Genomic DNA, 20,822 nt, shown 5'->3' with positions numbered 1-20,822 from the left:
ATTTACTCGAACATTGATTTAAATTGTCAGGAAAGAAGAGGAAGGAATTTAAAGGTAAAAAGGTATATGTGTTTAAAAATCCTAAAATCATTTTTAAGGTTGTATTTTTTTTCTCTAAAATTGTCTTTCTGAAAGATATAAGAAGCAAAATAAAAAAAATAATGAATTTATTTAAACAAGTGAAGACCAAGTCTTTAAAACATTTCTTGGTTTTTCAAATTCTATTTGAGTTTTGTCTCTCTTAGAATTAAAAATGTCGAGCAAAGCGAGACCAGCTTGCTAGTAAATAAATAAAATTTAAAAATAGAGGCAGCTCACTGGTAAGTGCTGCTATTTGAGCTATTTTTAGAACAGGCCAGCGGGCTACTCATCTGGTCCTTACGGGCTACCTGGTGCCCGCGGGCACCGCGTTGGTGACCCCTGCTCTATCACAAAAAACATAAGAGTTGTAGAAATGATTGGAAACTCAAGACATCCATGACATTATGTTCTTTACAAGTGTATGTCAACTTTGACCACGACTGTATACGACCCTCCCATTCCATCCCCGTCCGTGACGACACTATAACGATGCGTGCGACTCACCTGAGGAGCGGTCACCGCAGATGGCGCATATGTGTTTGGTGAGCGACAGGGCCGTGCCGGAGGGCTGGGCGGGCACTTTCATCACGCCGTTGAGACCCAGCGGGGGCTTAATGTCCTCGGTGCTGCTGACCGAGTTCATGGGGAGTTCAGCTGGAACATCAACGTACACAAACACACACACAGACAGGTCAAAAAGCAGCGCTGGCACGGCATTAACAGACACCCGTAGTGGAACTGCTGCAGCTGATGATGTTAAATATGCAACACGTGCTAAAAAGAGAGACACGTGCAGATTTGATACATGCAATACTCTTTCTATCTTCCATCCTGTTCATGTCTGCTTTAAAGCTAAGTGTTGCACAGCGGTATCTCACACCATTCTACCCCAGGAAGTCTTTTATGCACGCTATTGACAGGCTCCACGGGACCCCGAATGTACGACAATCAGAATTCCGGAAGACGGCGTACCGGTATAGTAGAAAATAAACTACAGTAGTACCTCGGTTTTTTGTAGGATTTCACTGCAAAAAGTCAGTGTTCAAAAACAAGGGAAAAAAATACAAAAATGAGGGGTATTTTATTTGAACTAAGCAAAATTATCTGCCAATAGAACAAGAAAATTTGTCTTGTCAAGACTTTCCAGAACAAGTAAAATTAGCTAACCTCAATGAACCCAAAAATACCTTAAAATAAGTATATTCTCACTAATAACAAGTGCACTTTTCTTGGTAGAAAAAACAAATAAGAGACCTTTTTGCTCAATATGTTGAAAAATATTCTTAAATGAAGTAAATGCTAGTGCCATTATCTTGACATAATGATATGCGCTCGGCATTACATTTCTTGGAACCAGCAAACTTATACTAAAAACTAATTTATTGTTCTTAATGGAAAGGCAACAAGGCAACCGCTTGTTACTCTCGGGGTCTCCTAGCCGCTCAGGCAAATCATATTGTCTAAAAATGCATTTTTCCATCGATAACATGACATTATCGCGCCAAGTGCGTGCTCTTTCAGTCCATTAGTGCGCATATATACAGCCCGGCCCCCGGCCAAAACATTTTTTTTTGTAATTTTGAAGAATTCATCTGAATGTGCACACTGCAAAAAGTCAGTGTTCAAAAACAAGGGAAAAAAATACAAAAATGAGGGGTATTTTATTTGAACTAAGCAAAATTATCTGCCAATAGAACAAGAACATTTGGCTTGTCAAGACTTTCCAAAAAAAGTAAAATTAGCTAACCTCAATGAACCCAAAAATACCTTAAAATAAGTATATTCTCACTAATAACAAGTGCACTTTTCTTGGTAGAAAAAACAAATAAGAGACCTTTTTGCTCAATATGCTGAAAAATATTCTTAAATGAAGTAAATGCTAGTGCCATTATCTTGACATAATGATATGCGCTCGGCATTACATTTCTTGAAACCAGCAAACTTATACTAAAAACTAGTTTATTGTTCTTAATGGAAAGGCAACAAGGCAACCGCTTGTTACTCTCGGGGTCTCCTAGCCGCTCAGGCAAATCATATTGTCTAAAAATGCATTTTTCCATGGATAACATGACATCATCGCGCCAAGTGCATGCTCTTTCAGTCCATTAGTGCGCATATATACAGCCCGGCCCCCGGCCAAAAATGTTTTAATTGTAATTTTGAAGAATTTATCTGAATGTGCATGAACTATTTCTGTTCAAAATAGTTAGAAATGTCACATGTGAAATGTTTAAATATTAACTGTCAGTTTACTGTACTGTGCCAACTGCACTACTATATGAGTACGTATTTTCTATTGTTTCATTGAAAATAAAACAGCAAAGTCCATTTGGCTGTCATCTGTTTTATTTATGAGACACAATTGTGTCAAAGTCACGATTTTTTATTTCATGCTTGAAATAAGAAATGATTACTTTAAAAAAGTAGTTTTATACTTGTGAGTGTTGATGACACAGCTTTGCAACAGTTGATATTCTAGTTTCAAGCATGTTTTACTCAATATAGCTCATCAAATCTCAGTAACAAGCTGTAATATCTTACTGAGATCATTTAGGACCAAAACCCTTAAAACAAGTAAAACACTCTAACATAAAATCTGCTTAGTGAGAAGAATTATCTTATCAGACAGAAAATAAGCAAATATCACCCTTATTTGAGATATTTCATCTTACTTAGATTTCAGTTTTTGCAGTGTGCAAAATAAGCCACCATGGGGCCAAAGGAAGTTGATAAAAAAAAAGGTGTGAACACTATCAAATTAAAGCGAGGATTCATTGCAAAGTTTGGCTCCACCCTGATGAATGTTCAATAAAAGGTCAAAGTGATGATGAAAGTGTTCATTTATACAAAACCCAAAAGCAGTGAAGTTGGCACGTTGTGTAATTCGTAAATAAAAAGAGAATACAATGATTTGCAAATCCTTTTCAACTTATATTCAATTGAATAGACTGCAAAGACAAGATATTTAATGTTCCAACTGAGAAACTTAGTTTTGTTGTTGCAAATAATCATTAACTTAGAATTTAATGGCAGCAACACATTGCAAAAAAAAGTTGTCACAGGGGCATTTTTTACCACTGTGTTACATGGCCTTTCCTTTTAACAACACTCAGTAAACGTTTGGGAACTGAGGAGACACATTTTTGAAGCTTCTCAGGTGGAATTATTTCCCATTCTTGCTTGATGTACAGCTTAAGTTGTTCAACAGTCCGGGGGTCTCCCTTGTGCTATTTTAGGCTTCATAATGCGCCACACATTTTCAATGGGAGACAGGTCTGGACTACAGGCAGGCCAGTCTAGTACTACGATGTTAACACATGCAGAATATGGCTTGGCATTGTATTGCTGAAATAAGCAGGGGCGTCCATGATAATGTTGCTTGGATGACAACATATATTGCTCCAAAACCTGTATGTACCTTTCAGCATTAATGGCGCCTTCACAGATGTGTAAGTTACCCATGCCTTGGGCACTAATACACCCCCATACCATCACACATGCTGGCTTTTGAACTTTGTGCCTATAACAATCCGGATGGTTCTTTTCCTCTTTGGTCCGGAGGACATGACGTCCACAGTTTCCAAACAATTTGAAATGTGGACTCGTCCACGATACGTTTACACTTTGCATTAGTCCATCTTAGATGAACTCGGGCACAGCGAAGCCGGCGGCGTTTCTGGGTGTTGTTGATAAATGGCTTTCGCTTTGCATAGTAGAGTTTTAACTTGCACTTACAGATGTAGCGACCGACTGTAGTTACGGACAGTGGTTTTCTGAAGTGTTCCTGAGCCCATGTGGTGATATCCTTTACACACTGATGCCGCTTTTTGATGCAGCACCGCCCGAGGGATCGAAGGTCCGTAATATCATCGCTTACGTGCAGTGATTTCTCCAGATTCTCTGAACCTTTTGATGCTATTACGGACCGTAGATGGTGAAATCCTTAAATTCCTTGGTTGAGAAATATTGTTCTTAAACTGTTCGACAATTTGCTCACACATTTGTTGACAAAGTGGTGACCCTCGCCCCGTCCTTGTTTGTGAACGACTGAGCATTTCACGGAATCTGCTTTTATACCCAATCATGGCACCCACCTGTTCCCAATTAGCCTGCTCACCTGTGGGATGTTCCCAAATAAGTGTTTGATGAGCATTCCTCAACTTTCTCAGTCTTTTTTGCCACTTGTGCCAGCTTTTTGGAAACATGTTGCAGGCATCGAATTCCAAATGAGCTAATATTTGCAAAAAATAACAACGTTTACCAGTTGGAACATTAAATATCTTGTCTTTGCAGTCTATTCAATTGAATATAAGTTGAAAAGGATTTGCAAATCATTGTTATCTGTTTTTATTTACCATTTACACAACGTGCCAACTTCACTGGTTTTGCGTTTGTATTTTGCATTGTTTTCTGCATGTACAACGGTGAGTGTCCTCTGTGCAACGTGTTTTGTGTGAAATTAAAGTGACAAATTGCTTCGGTCGTTGTACGATTCGGTCTTTATCGGACTTTTTGGAACAGATGACTGACAGAAACCGAGGTACCACTGCAGAGCAGGAACTGTTTAAAATCTTGAACTTGTCATTCTTCTCTCCTTCACTCTTAAACGGAGTTCTGATGAAAGAATAAAATAAAAAAAATAAAATACTTCTTCTGAAGGTCATCCTTCTTTGCCTTTTGCTATCCGCGGTCCATTCCAAGGTTTCTCATTGTCCCATTGGGTTGAGTTTTTCCTTGCCCTGATGTGGGATCTGAGCCGAGGATGTCGTTGTGGCTCGTGCAGCCCTTTGAGACACTCGTGATTTAGGGCTATATACACTACCGTTCAAAAGTTTGGGGTCACATTGAAATGTCCTTATTTTTGAAGGAAAAGCACTGTACTTTTCAATGAAGATAACTTTAAACTAGTCTTAACTTTAAAGAAATACACTCTATACATTGCTAATGTGGTAAATGACTATTCTAGCTGCAAATGTCTGGTTGTTGGTGCAATATCTACATAGGTGTATAGAGGCCCATTTCCAGCAACTATCACTCCAGTGTTCTAATGGTACAATGTGTTTGCTCATTGGCTCAGAAGGCTAATTGATGATTAGAAAACCCTTGTGCAATCATGTTCACACATCTGAAAGCAGTTTAGCTCGTTACAGAAGCTACAAAACTGACCTTCCTTTGAGCAGATTGAGTTTCTGGAGCATCACATTTGTGGGGTCAATCAAACGCTCAAAATGGCCAGAAAAAGAGAACTTTCATCTGAAACTCGACAGTCTATTCTTGTTCTTAGAAATGAAGGCTAGTCCACAAAATTGTTTGGGTGACCCCAAACTTTTGAACGGTAGTGTAAGTAAACATTGATTGATTGACATTGATTGATTGAAGTACAGTACCATGCAGTTCAATTACAGTCAGTAGAGTCTGACAATATGATCAAATTGTACAATGCATGGTTGCTAAAGCTGAAGAAGGCAAGTCCAGGCAAACATGAACACACTTCACTTTTTTTAAGGTCTTAAAGGCCTACTGAAATGAATTTTTTTTATTCAAACGGGAATAGCAGATCCATTCTATGTGTCATACTTGATCATTTCGCGATATTGCCATATTTTTGCTGAAAGGATTTAGTAGAGAAAATCGACGATAAAGTTCGCAACTTTTGCTCGCTGATAAAAAAGCCTTGCCTGTACCGGAAGTAGCGTGACGTCGCAGGAGGTAATATTCCTCACAATTTTCCTTTGTTTACAATGGAGCGAGAGAGACTCGGAGCGACAAAGCGACGATTACCCCATTAATTTGAGCGAGGATGAAAGATTCGTGGATGAGGAACGTTAGAGTGAAGAACTAGAGGCAGTGCAGGACGTATCTTTTTTCGCTCTGACCGTAACTTAGGTACAAGGTCTCATTGGATTCCACACTCTCCTTTTTCTATTGTGGATCACGGATTTGTATTTTAAACCACCTCGGATACTATATCCTCTTGAAAATGAGAGTCGAGCACACGAAATGGACATTCACAGTGACTTTTATCTCCACGACAATACATCGGTGACACACTTAGCTACTGAGCTAACGTGATAGCATCGTTCTCAAATGCAGATAGAAACAAAATAAATAAATCCCTGACTGGAAGGATAGACAGAAGATCAACAATACTATTAAACCATGTACATGTAACTACACGGTTAATAATTCTCAGCCTGGTAAAGCTTAACAACGCTGTTGCTAACGACGCTAAGGCTAACTTAGCAACCGGACCTCACAGAGCTATGATAAAAACATTAGCGCTCCACCTACGCCAGCCAGCCCTCATCTGCTCCTCAACACCCGTGCTCACCTGCGTTCCAGCGATCGACGGCGCGAAGAAGGACTTCACCCGTGGGTTTGGCGGCTAGCATCGGCTAGGCGTCTGCTATCAGGGTAAGTAGTCCTTGTTGTGTTGCTGCAGCCAGCCGCTAATACACCGATCCCACCTACAACGTTCTTCTTTGCAGCCTCCATTGTTCATTAAAGAAATTGCAAAAAGATTCACCAACACAGATGTCCAGAATACTGTGGAATTTTGTCGAAGAAAACAGAGCTCTGTGTATTGTGTCCAAACACTTCCGTGAACCTCGCGACCTCACGCGCATATGTCATCCTCCAAAGGCGTTTTGAACCGGAAGTTTAAAATTGCACTTTATAAGTTAACCCGGCCGTATTGGCATGTGTTGCAATGTTAAGATTTCATCATTGATATATAAACTATCAGACTGCGTGGTTGGTAGTAGTGGCTTTCAGTAGGCCTTTAAGAGTGAGAGCGAGAGTCGGAGAGACAAACAAAGCTTGGCGGCACAACGCATGTTTACAGAGATCCACGTACTTGTATTCCAAACCAGATGCTGAACCGTCTAACGGAAAAAACGCACAACTTCTGCGACTTTTTATATCCACTTTCATGGAATTTAGTCTGGTGTTGTATGCTGTCATGGGAACTTAAGTTGGACCTAGACTAAAAAAAAAAAAAAAAAAAAATCAAAGCTCATGTGGGTTTCAATGTTTGGCTGGTTCACTCGGTTCAAAAGTTTAAAGCCCTGCTCATCACTCAAAATGCACGAACACACACACACACTTGCAGCTGACTTCAGAGCAAAACAGTTGATTACACAACAGAAATAATATATAGCAATTAATCTCATCAATAACATGAAATTAAACTATTTCTAAGAATATCAGCTGATCAGAGCTTTGCCAAACCTACAAAGCATCCTTCATTCAACTTCAGTTCAGGGAATATTCACCAGTCTTTGAACAAAAACGGAGAAAACGTTATGTTTATTGTAGTACCGCTGACTGGCCAATGGGGATTTCAATTACCTTTCAGTGAACCGTCACAAGGTATAGGTATCTTCAATGCCAATACCCCTATAGCAATTTGATGAGTGAAAGTCCTTAGTTACTGTTGTGTGGGATACATGCGAGTTGTAGCCGCATCCGAGCATCGGGCATATATTTACCAGAACTCAGCATATGGACCATAGGGCACACTGCCGATAAACGGGTCTATTCAGGTGTATTTTATAAGGCGCATTAAAGGGGTCTGTGGGGGGGCGTGGACTGCGGACCTGCAGCGAAGCGGGGTGTGCCAGGACCGGCTTCGAGATCAGCGACAGGTGCGTAGATGACCCGGCTGAGAGTGTTTGTCGCTCTGTTAAAAGGCAGCAGTCGGGAAGGAGAGGTTGAGGTTGTTGTTGATGGAGAACGAGTACGAGCACGACACGCAGCCCAAAGACTGAAAAAGAACACTGATTGCAAAATAAATCATTGTTCACAAAGATGAACACGGCTGTCATGTCCGTCATTGGTGGTCCGGAGAACCCGGAGGAGCAAGACCTCCACGGGGTCATGTTATGATTTTTTTTTCTAAATTTAAAACACTATCTTGTGGTCTAAATAACATGTAATGGTGGTTCCTTGGTGAAAGTGTTGCATAGATTATGTTTTACAGACCATCTAGAATGAAGGTTTTAGAATGGCCTTCCCAAAGTCCTGACTTAAACGTGTGGACAATGCTGAAGAAACAAGTCCATGTCAAGAAAACCAACAAATTTAGCTGAACTGCACCAATTTTGTCAAGAGGAGTGGTCAAAAATTCAAGCAGAAGCTTGTGGATGGCTACCAAAAGCGCCTTATTGCAGTGAAACTTGCCAAGGGACATGTAAGCAAATATTAACATTGCTGTATGTATACTTTTGACCCAAAACATTTGCTCACATTTTCAGTAGACCCATAATAAATTCAAAGTCTGCAAATGATGTGTTGTTGTTGAGTGTCGGTGCTGTCTAGAGCTCGGCAGAGTAACCGTGTAATACTCTTCCATATCAGTAGGTGGCAGCAGGTAGCTAATTGCTTTGTAGATGTGGGAAACAGCGGGAGGCAGTGTGCAGGTAAAAAGGTGTCTAATGCTTAAACCAAAAATAAACAAAAGGTGAGTGCCCCTAAGAAAAGGCATTGAAGCTTAGGTAAGGCTGTGCAGAACGAAACTAAAACTGAACTGGCTACAAAGTAAACAAAAACAGATTGCTGGACGACAGCAAAGACTTACTGTGGAGCAAAGACGGCGTCCACAATGTACATCCGAACATGACATGACAATCAACAATGTCCCCACAAAAAAGGATAAAAACAACTGAAATATTCTTGATTACTACAACAAAGTAGATGCGGGAAATATCGCTCAAAGGAAGACATGAAACTGCTACAGGAAAATACCAAAAAAGGGGAAAAAGACACCAAAATAGGAGCGCAAGACAAGAACTAAAACACTACACACAGGAAGACACCAAAAAACTCCAAATAAGTCACGGCGTGATGTGACAGGTGGTGACAGTACACCTACTTTGAGACAAGAGCTATAGTGATGCATGCTTGGTTATGCTTTAAAGTCATATCCAACAATTGCGAGAACGACTTTTTACTGTCAATATCGGCTACTGAGTTTCATTTTTTAATGTTTTCTGCTCGTGGTGTGCCTCTGCATTTTGTCAATGAAAAAAATGTGCCTTGGCTCAAAAAAGGTTGAAAAACCCTGGTCTACACGTATCTCTTATGTGTGACTGCCATCTACTGGTCAGACTTATCACTACACCATGTACCAAGTAAAATTGATTGGAGGTCGGTAAGCACAGCCAGAATTATTCCGCACATTGGGCGCACCGGGTAATAAGGCGCACTGTCGATTTTTGAGAAAAAGCCTTATAGTCCGGAAAACACGGACTATATTTACTCCTTTACATCTACTTGAGTAACTTTTGAGATAAGTTAAAGTTAAGTTAAAGTACCAATGATTGTCACACACACACTAGGTGTGGTGTTGTACTTCTAAGAGTAGTTTTAATGCAACATACTTTTTACTTTTACTTGAGTATATTTATAGAGAATAAACGCTACTTTTACTCCGCTCCATTTATCTACATTCAGCTCGTTACTGATTTTTATCGATCTGTTAATGCACGCTTTGTTTGTGTTGCTTTGTCAGACAGACCTTCAAAGTAGGATCTATCGCATCACTGGTGACGTCTGACTCCGTTTCACCAATCAAATGCAGTCACTGGTGACGTTTGACTCCGTTTCACCAATCAAATGCAGTCACTGGTGACGTTTGACTCCGTTTCACCAATCAAATGCAGTCACTGGTGGCGTCTGACTCCGTTTCACCAATCAAATGCAGTCACTGGTGACGTTTGACTCCGTTTCCTCAATCAAATGCAGTCACTGGTGGCGTCTGACTCCGTTTCACCAATCAAATGCAGTCACTGGTGACGTTTGACTCCGTTTCACCAATCAAATGCAGTCACTGGTGACGTTTGACTCCGTTTCACCAATCAAATGCAGTCACTGGTGACGTTTGACTCCGTTTCACCAATCAAATGCAGTCACTGGTGACGTTTGACTCCGTTTCACCAATCAAATGCAGTCACTGGTGACGTCTGACTCCGTTTCACCAATCAAATGCAGTCACTGGTGACGTTTGACTCTGTTTCCCCAATCAAATGCAGTCACTGGTGACGTTTGACTCCGTTTCACCAATCAAATGCAGTCACTGGTGACGTTTGACTCCGTTTTACCAATCAAATGCAGTCACTGGTGACGTTTGACTCCGTTTCACCAATCAAATGCAGTCACTGGTGACGTTTGACTCCGTTTCACCAATCAAATGCAGTCACTGGTGACGTTTGACTCCGTTTCACCAATCAAATGCGGTCACTGGTGACGTCTGACTCCGTTTCACCAATCAAATGCAGTCACTGGTGACGTTTGACTCCGTTTCACCAATCAAATGCGGTCACTGGTGACGTTTGACTCCGTTTCACCAATCAAATGCAGTCACTGGTGGCGTCTGACTCCGTTTCACCAATCAAATGCAGTCACTGGTGACGTTTGACTCCGTTTCCTCAATCAAATGCAGTCACTGGTGGCGTCTGACTCCGTTTCACCAATCAAATGCAGTCACTGGTGACGTTTGACTCCGTTTCACCAATCAAATGCAGTCACTGGTGACGTTTGACTCCGTTTCACCAATCAAATGCAGTCACTGGTGACGTTTGACTCCGTTTCACCAATCAAATGCAGTCACTGGTGACGTTTGACTCCGTTTCACCAATCAAATGCAGTCACTGGTGACGTCTGACTCCGTTTCACCAATCAAATGCAGTCACTGGTGACGTTTGACTCTGTTTCCCCAATCAAATGCAGTCACTGGTGACGTTTGACTCCGTTTCACCAATCAAATGCAGTCACTGGTGACGTTTGACTCCGTTTTACCAATCAAATGCAGTCACTGGTGACGTTTGACTCCGTTTCACCAATCAAATGCAGTCACTGGTGACGTTTGACTCCGTTTCACCAATCAAATGCAGTCACTGGTGACGTTTGACTCCGTTTCACCAATCAAATGCGGTCACTGGTGACGTCTGACTCCGTTTCACCAATCAAATGCAGTCACTGGTGACGTTTGACTCCGTTTCACCAATCAAATGCGGTCACTGGTGACGTTTGACTCCGTTTCACCAATCAAATGCAGTCACTGGTGACGTTTGACTCCGTTTCACCAATCAAATGCAGTCACTGGTGACGTCTGACTCCGTTTCACCAATCAAACAGAGCCAGGCGGTCACGTGATTAACTGCACATAAAGTTTCAGCGGTAACAAGCTTAAGCTTACATGAACTCAACGTCAAATTTGAGGAAGCACATGGTGGTAAGTAACGTTAGTAGATATTTTGTCTGTCACCGTAGGCTGATGTTAGCTTCCCTGCTATGGATCACTGTCAAATGTACATGGTGTGGGGACATTTATTAACGCACTGCAGCCTCATAGAGAGACAGACACACACACACACACACACACACACACACACACACACACACACACACACACACACACACACACACACACACACACACACACACACACACACACACACACACACACACACACACACACACACACACACACACACACACACACACGCATGCATACAAACACCAATCAGAAGTGCACAGTGTGTTCCCAGGTGCAGCCCACACCTATCAGTTTATGGTTTGCGTAAAGGCTAACTTGTTATTTTCCTTTGTAATCTCTGCCTACTGAGCCTATGGTGCTGTTAAGTTATCGTGGCTCAATTTGCCTTATTTTTTTTAATGTTAATGTATCATTATTTAATATATATTATTGTTTTAGTTGCTAAAGAGATATTCCTGGCTCCGAATTTGCTCATTGCTATTTTTATGTTTTTGTGCATTATTTGTTGCCGTCATCATTAAACGAACAGGTTACTCATCAGTTACTCAGTACTTGAGTAGTTTTTTCACAACAAACTTTTTACTTTTACTCGAGTAAATATTTGGGTGACTACTCCTTACTTTTACTTGAGTAATAAATCTCTAAAGTAACAGTACTCTTACTTGAGTACAATTTCTGGCTACTCTACCCACCTCTGCAAGTAAGTAGTGCAGATATATATACACCAGAGTGTTAGTCGTTAGCTATAATTTAATGGAACCAAAATACTTTGAGCATCTCTAAGACGTTAAAGTCATCAAACTACCTGCTCGGTACCAATTTCTAGGTCTTACCTCACTTGAACGCGAGTGTCTAGTCTTTTGCCCTAAAGCAGAGCACTAACAGAGCTGTGTTTTCAGTCGGGACGGTTTCGATCAAACCCTCCGGTGCCTGACAGAAAAAAAAACCCAAAAACTCTTCTATTTGCAATCTATTTCCAGTTAAACCTGCAACTCAATCTCAGCAGCGCTGTTCCCAACTGCGGCGCGGGGGCTGGCGGGGACCTTATCCACCCCCCACACTTTTGACCACAGTGATGGAGGCAAGGCAGGGGGGATTAAAGTAGCTCAGGATCGTTACTGGAAATAGAAAACATGCTCCCTCAAACACAGAACGATATGGCAGCTGTGTGTTTAGCTTTATCATGTTAGGAAACCCCTTGACAATCCGACACTGTAAGCGGCGTGTTTTTGGAGTGGAAGTGGAAGGCTGTTCTCAAAACTTTCGCAGACTTAGCGAGATAAACAAATGAGGGGCATTTAATCTCAAGGACTGAAATGTAGGACGTGGGACTCCCTGCAGTACAATGTGCAACATGAGTGGATGTGATTCCCCCTGCTGAATAACAGTTTCATGCAGCGAGAAGTGTTACATAATATGTCGAGAACATTTGGCTGGTACATCCAGTGCAACGGGGGGCTGTGTATACTTAATTCTTCATAGAACTGATATATGTCATTTGCCAAACTGATAAACAATTCAACCAGGTCAAAAAGAAGTTCTTAAAAGGGTGTAGACTAGAGCAGTGGTTCCTAAACTTTTTCACTGAGTACCGAAAAACACTTAGTTCTCCAACCGTCATAATGACCAATATTAGAATAAAGTAGCATAGTAGGCCTACTTATTCATTAAAAACAAGGCAGAGGTTTTATTTAACAAGTATATTTAAGACTTATGGCCACTGCAACATTACAGTTTGAACAGTAACACTGTATTTTATGTCAGAAAAATGGTATGTAAATTATCAAAAAAATTTCCATTCCCCGAGTTCCCAATGAACAGACAAGAGGCTGTCTTTGTTGCACCAAGCCAAAGGCTTGGAAAATTCCATTGTGTACGATGGGAGGAGACGGGAGGGGGTTATCTATTGTCATCGAAGACCTGCTCAAGCTGAATCCAGGACCAGCCCAAGCCCGAGGCATCTTTTTCTTTTGTGTTAATAAGACCGAAAACAATGACTGTTTACATACTCCCCATTCCTTTAGAAACAGATGTTATGTAAACAGGGAAAGTCCAAATAAAGAGAGGTGGCGTACAATCTTTCGCCAGAGCGTGGGTGACACTGTAAGAGGTTACAGGTCGACACGTTTCTCCTCAATTGAGCAAAATTGAATTCTGTCTGTTTAATTATTTGCCTCTTGTCTTGTTTAATAGATGTCATCAGTGTTTGAACCTGACATTTTAGTATTTGTTTAAGTGATTATTTGGTGGGGCAGCACGGTGGAACAGGGGTTAGTAGATGTGCCTCACAATACGAAGGTCCTGAGTTTTCCTGAGTTCAATCACAGGCTCGGGATCTTTCTGTGTGGGGTTTGCATGTTCTCCCCGTGACTGCGTGGGTTCCCTCCGGGTACTCCGGCTTCCTCACACTTTCAAAGACATGCACCTGGGGATAGGTTGATTGGCAACACTAAATTGGCCCTAGTGTGTGAATGTTGTCTGTCTATCTGTGTTGGCCTTTTTATTTGTAAAAAGCACTTTACATTGAGTAAACAACCTCAAAGTGCTACAGTGTATTAAAAAAACAAATAAATAAATAAAAAGATAATAAAAAATAAATAAAAATAAAAACTACAACAGGCAAATAGCTAGAACTAGTATGCATACATCTAAAAAAGGCTTTTTAAAAAAGAAGGGTTTTTAAGCCTTTTTTAGAAGCATCCACAGTCTGTGGCGCCCTCAGGTGGTCAGGGAGAGCGTTCCACAGGCTGGGAGCGGCGGAGCTTTGTCCTCTGAGGTTGGAAGAGGTTAGCCTGTCCGGAGCGGAGGTGTCGAATGGAGGATTTGGGGGTGAGTAGTTTTTTGAGGTAGAGGGGGGCATTTCCATGGAGGCACTGGTGGGTTAGTAGGGAGACTTTGTATTCAATCCTGAGTGGAACAGGAAGCCAGTGAAGGGATTTGAGAATTAGTGTGATATGGTCGTATTTCCGCACTCTCATCAGGATCCTAGCAGCACTATTCTGTATGTATTGCAGCTTCTGGATGTTCTTGCTGGGGATCCCGACAAGAAGTGCGTTGCAGTAGTCTAGCCTGGAGGAGACAAAGGCGTGGACGAGCCTCTCGGCATCAGAGAGGGTGAGTGAGGGGCGGAGTTTAGCAATGTTCCTGAGGTGGTAGAAAGAGGTCTTGCACAGTTGTTTTATTATTATTATTTATCAAAGCATGATCGTAACAATCCACATGTGTTATTAATGCGTGAAACTGCTATCTAAACATGGAAGTGTAGCTCCTCTCCTTTAAAGGCAAGTGCTCCTAAAGCAGGAGTACAAATTCTGTATTCCTACAAAACAGAAAATCTGGCAAGACACCAACGCACTTAAGGTATTTTTTTAAAATTCTGTTTAAAAACGTGCTTGTATCCTTTTCGTGTTGAGCTGTTTTAATAAGCATAATGTCTAAAAACATTTCATTTTTTTGTTGTTTCTGTTTGTCAGCATGCGGCCAAATATGATGTTTGCAGAAATATGACATTGCACAGCCTCTATTTTCTCTCATCGGACAAAAAAGTACTGCGTCACTACATTCATGTCCGGACTCTTCCTTCATTGTAATTCCTGTAAAAGACCCATCTTTACCGAGATGGTCTCATAAACAATTAGTATGCAATGGAAACACATCGGAGGGGGGAGAAAAAAAATGAAAGGAGTCGTCCCTGGAGTGAGCGGAGGAGAAAAGGGAAGACGAGTAGAGGCAGTTGAGGCCGCTGCTTAAGACGGCTTAGTTTGATTCAGAGCACAGACTTTGCTCAGAAAGACACTTCAAAAGCAAAGATCAAATCCGAGTGTACCACTCTTCAATACATAACCCTCTTGTGGAACTCCAGTTGCTTTCCAGTTCAAGGGCACCTTTTTTTAACTAAGAGAAAGTTATCTGCAACAGAATAGGGATTGAACGGTCTGGAACAGGGCTATTCAACTCAATCGCTTCGGGGGCCACGTTTCCAGAAAGCTAAGGTCCGCGGGGCAGGATTTCTCCTTTGACAATGATTCTTATGTTGTATATTCCTGAGAACCAGCATCCTCTTCAGTCGACAGTTCATTTTTGTCTACTTAGTTTGTCAGAGTTACTAAATTCAGAAAAGAATAGCTCTGTCCATAGAACAGGAGCTGTCTGCTGTTTCTAGCAAAGCTGGTCAAAGATCCTCTAATGTTTGAAGTGTTCTGTTCTTTTTAGGAATATAATGAAATAAAAACTCTTCCAAGTTGAACGGAACTTGTGGGTTGGTCTGGTGTCCGATCCCCGGGCCACTAGTCGAATAAATCTGTTGGAGAACATAGTCCAACGTCAAATTGACCAGCAAATACATGCCAGTCATCGGCGGTCACTCGAACGAGTATGACGATCCCACTGGCAGGGGTGTATCCCTTTATGGAGGATGCCTGTGCGTGACTTAGTTTAACGTGGGGAGGCTGGTGCACAGACAGTCACCACACGATCATTTACAGAATCGGGTCAGGGTCCAGTGGCATGGAGTCCAAGACGACTGGGGACCCTTTTCTGCCGCAGCCTTCATCCGCCTGCTCCGCCGTTGAGGTCTTCGCCGTATCCCTGGCTAGGGGGCAGTCAGGTACTAGGCCTTTGCCAAGGGCCACCTGGGGTAACAGTAGTAAAGGGGTTAACCTCCTCGTGCCCCAAGACCCCATAGAGGAGCCTCCACTGCCGAATGCACTTTAACGTCATGCCCGGGCCCAGTAGAACTTATGCACCGTCCTAAACCGTGTTACATGGCCTTTCCTTTAAACAACACTCAGTAAACGTTTGGGAACTGAGGAGACCAATTTTTGAAGCTTTTCAGGTGGAATTCTTTCCCATTCTTGCTTGATGTACAGCTTAAAGGCCTACTGAAATGAGATTTTCTTATTTAAACCGGGATAGCAGGTCCATTCTATGTGTCATACTTGATCATTTCGCGATATTGCCATATTTTTGCTGAAAGGATTTAGTAGAGAACATCGACGATAAAGTTCGCAACTTTTGGTCGCTGATAAAAAAGCCTTGCCTGTACCGGAAGTAGCGTGACGTCACAGGTTGTGGAGCTCCTCACATCTGCACATTGTTTACAATCATGGCCACCAGCAGCGAGAGCGATTCGGACCGAGAAAGCGACGATTACCCCATTAATTTGAGCGAGGATGAAAGATCCCACAGCCCAAAGTACCGTTCACTTCCGCAAAGTTCATACAGCACATATATTTCCCCAAAGTCACGTACGTGACATGCACATAGCGGCACGCACGTACGGGCAAGCGATCAAATGTTTGGAAGCCGCAGCTGTGTACTCACGGTAGCGCGTCTGTTATCCAACTCAAAGTCCTCCTGGTAAGAGTCTCTGTTGTCCCAGTTCTCTACGTGTTTGTGTTGCTGCAACCGGCCGCTAATACACCGCTTCCCACCTACAGCTTTCTTCTTTGCAGTCTCCATTGTTCATTAAACAAATTGCAAAAGATTCACCAACACAGATGTCCAGAATACTGTGGAACTTTGCGATGAAAACAGACGACTTAATAGCTGGCCACAATGGTGTCCCAAAATGTCCGCTACAATCCGTGACGTCACGCGCAAACGTCATCATACCGAGACGTTTTCAGCAGGCTATTTCGCGGGAAATTTAAAATTGCACTTTAGTTATCTAACCCGGCTGTATTGGCATGTGTTGCAATGTTAAGATTTCATCATTGATGTATAAACTATCAGACTGCGTGGTCGGTAGTAGTGGCTTTCAGTAGGCCTTTAAGTTGTTCAACAGTCCGAGGTCTCTGTTGTGGTATTTTAGGCTTCATAATGCGCCACACATTTTCAATGGGAGACAGGTCTGGACTACAGGCAGTCCAGTCTAGTACCCGCACTGTTTTACTACGAAGCCACGCTGTTGTAACAGTTGCAGAATGTGGCTCGGCGCTGTCTTGCTGAAATAAGCAGGGGCGTCCATGATAACGTTGCTTGGATGGCAACATATGTTGCTCCAAAACCTGTATGTAACTTTCAGCATTAATGGTGCCTTCACAAATGTGTAAGTTACCCATGTCTTGGGCACTAATACACCCCCATACCATTACAGATGCTGGCTTTTGAACTTTGCGCCTACAACAGTCTGGATGGTTCTTTTCCTCTTTGGTCCGGAGTACACGACGTCCACAGTTTCCAAAAACAATTAGAAATGTGGACTCGTAAGACCACAGAACACTTCTCCACTTTGTATCAGTCCATCTTAGATGAACTTCTGGACAAATATGTGCTCCCTTCCGACCTTCAAACGTGATGGATAAGGTGGAAACACAAAGACGCCATTGCTAGCGATGTAGAACCTATACACCATATGAGAAAGGTAATTTACACTACAGTAACATTACCATATAAATTTATATATGTCCAACAATACCGTATTTTCCGGACCATAGGGTGCTTATAAGGCGCACTGCCGATGAATGGTCTACTTGTGTCAAAAGATGGCGCTAACTGTTTCAATGACATTCAGACTTTACTTAAATCAATAACAAGGTCGGAAATGTGTCCCGTGAAAAAACGTCCGACCGGAACTCTCTGATAACTAAAGTTCCTTGGGTGAATAATGTAAACTCACTACACCGGTATGTTTTAGCGGTTTCATGGCGAGTCTACTGACAGATATAAGTGAGAACTTTACACTACTTTATATTAGAAATGGCAACAGTGGAGGATGAATGTCCCATAACAAGAAGATAGACAAAAAGAAGATGCTTATCGACTACGATGTCGGACTACCACTATTTTCAGGATTTATGCAGATCCCAAATACAGATCAGCAGGTACCAGAAGGTAAGAAAAGTTGCTTTTGCATAATATTGCGAAACAAAACGCCAGATAATATGTCTTACCTTATACACACACCATAATAATACTCCTATGTTGAAGCACAGTACAATCCATCAAGCGGTGCGGCTTCATAGCTTACCAAGGTCGTACTAAAACATTTTGATAATTTTTTGAGTGGCGTGTGTAATGTTCTATATTTTCAATGGAACATATAAAAGGTTAGCGTTGTTTACTTGAGTTATATTGCCATCATATTGGAGTCTACACGTATCTCTTATGTTTGCCTGCCATCTACTGGTCACACTTATCATTGATTGATTGATTGATTGAAACTTTTATTAGTAGATTGCACAGTACAGTACATATTCTGTACAATTGACCACTAAATGGTAACACCCGAATACGTTTTTCAACTTGTTTAAGTCGGGGTCCACGTTACATTACACCATGTGCCAAATAAAATAGCTTCGAGGTCGGTAAGCAAAACCAGAATTATTCCGTACATTAGGCACACCGGGTTATAAGGCGCACTGTCGAGTTTTGAGGGGGGGAAAAGGATGTTAAGTGCGCCTTATAGTCCGGAAAATACGTTACATCATATATGGCTGAGTGAGTGCGACGGTGCTAACTATAGATATAACAGAATCTCCTATTATTGTTTACACTCAGAGCAGCCATCACGGTGGTGGTGATGACACACCGACTGTCAAAGTAGGAAACTCGACCTTCGGAGGCGTTCCAGTTGAAACTTCCGACTCGGAATTCGGAAATGTCAACTTCTCAGTACCAATGGAATGCACCATAAAACCAGAATCACAACAAAAGCCCTGTGGTCAACCAATGTCTCGTCCCTCACAAATGTAGTTAAAGGCCTACTGAAAGCCACTACTACCGACCACGCAGTCTGATAGTTTATATATCAATGATGAAATCTTAACATTGCAACACATGCCAATACGGCTTATAAAGTGCAATTTTAAATTTCCCGGGAAACTTCCGGTTGAAAACGTCTATGTATGATGACGTATGCATGTGACGTCAATGGTTGAAACGGAAGTATTCGGACACCATTGAATCCAATACAAAAAGCTCTGTTTTCATTGCAAAATTCCACAGTATTCTGGACATCTGTGTTGGTGAATCTTTTGCAATTTGTTCAATGAACAATGAAGACTGCAAAGAAGAAAGCTGTAGGTGGGATCGGTGTATTAGCGGCTGGCTGCAGCAACACAACCAGGAGGACTTTGAGTCAGATAGCAGACGCGCTATCCGACGCTAGCCGCCGACCGCATCGATGATCGGGTGAAGTCCTTTGTCGCGCCGTCGATCGCAGGTGAGCACGGGTGTTGATGAGCAGATGAGGACTGGCTGGCGTAGGTGGATAGCTAATGTTTTTAGCATAGCTCTGTGAGGTCCCGTAGCTAAGTTAGCTTCAATGGCGTCGTTAGCAACAGCATTGTTAAGCTTCGCCAGGCTGGAAAGCATTAACCGTGTAGTTACATGTCCATGGTTTAATAGTATTGTTGATTTTCTGTCTATCCTTCCAGTCAGGGGTTTATTTCTTTTGTTTCTCTCTGCAGTTAAGCCCGATGCTATCACGTTAGCTCCGTAGCTAAAGTGCTTCGCCGATGTATTGTCGTGGAGATAAAAGTCACTGTGAATGTCCTTTTCGCGTTCTCGACTCTCATTTTCAAGAGGATATAGTATCCGAGGTGGTTTAAAATACAAATCCGTGATCCACAATAGAAAAAGGAGAAAGTGTTGAATCCAATGAGCCCTTGTACCTAAGTTACGGTCAGAGCGAAAAAAGGTACGTCCTGCACTGCACTCTAGTCCTTCACTCTCACGTTCCTCATCCACAAATCTTTCATCCTCGCTCAAATTAATGGGGTAATCGTCGCTTTCTCGGTCCGAATCGCTCTCGCTGCTGGTGTAAACAATGGGGAAATGTGAGGAGCCTTTCAACCTGCGACGTCACGCTACTTCCGGTACAGGCAAGGCTTTTTTTTTTATCAGCGACCAAAAGTTGCGAACTTTATCGTCGATGTTCTCTACTAAATCCTTTCAGCAAAAATATGGCAATATCGCGAAATGATCAAGTATGACACATAGAATGGATCTGCTATCCCCGTTTAAATAAATAAAAATCATTTCAGTAGGCCTTTAAGACGAACAAGGGACCTGCTTGGCACTCAGCATCAAGGGTTGGAATTGGGGGTTAAATCACCAAAAATTATTCCCGGGCGTGACCACTGCTGCTGCTCACTGCTCCCCTCACCTCCCAGGGTGTGATCAAGGGTGATGGGTCAAATGCAGAGAATAATTTCGCCACACCTGTAGTGTGTGTGTGACAATCATTGGTACTTGAACTTAACTGTTCTATTCTCCTGTTTTCACGCACGTGCTGTTGAGAGCAGAACGATGCAAAGAAACTGTGTCATGTGAGGAAGAATTCTAAGAGCGAAGCAGGATGAGTGAACAGGATCTTGTGATACTCTTGTTGACGGGACGTCAACACCTAACCAGCTGCCCTTCACAGAGGTGAGGACAGGGGTAAGGTCACCACGATAACCTCGTGTCACCTTTCACCCCTCACACCAAAAGGAAGATAACTTCCCTCTGAAAGCAAAAC

At 42.2% G+C, this 20,822-nt stretch overlaps 1 protein-coding gene across 3 annotated transcripts in view; it reads right to left on the bottom strand.

The window, feature by feature from the left end:
• Positions 1-20,822, bottom strand: part of LOC133638753 (retinoic acid receptor RXR-alpha-A) — a 324,888-nt gene that overhangs the window by 64,878 nt on the left and 239,188 nt on the right. For 2 of the 3 annotated variants that reach the window (XM_062031679.1, XM_062031680.1), the window contains exon 4: positions 586-735. In XM_062031679.1, the coding sequence (XP_061887663.1) occupies positions 586-724 (139 nt within the window). In that variant the 5' untranslated portion in view covers positions 725-735. Of the gene's footprint in view, positions 1-585; positions 740-20,822 lie in introns of those variants that run through there. The other variant, XM_062031678.1, reaches the window with a different exon arrangement.

The sequence above is a fragment of the Entelurus aequoreus genome, linkage group LG21, assembly GCF_033978785.1.
Source record: "Entelurus aequoreus isolate RoL-2023_Sb linkage group LG21, RoL_Eaeq_v1.1, whole genome shotgun sequence".
Taxonomy (NCBI): Eukaryota; Metazoa; Chordata; class Actinopteri; order Syngnathiformes; family Syngnathidae; genus Entelurus; species Entelurus aequoreus.
The sequence above is the reverse complement of the archived record's forward strand: the minus strand, read 5'-3'. Positions and strand labels throughout refer to the sequence as shown.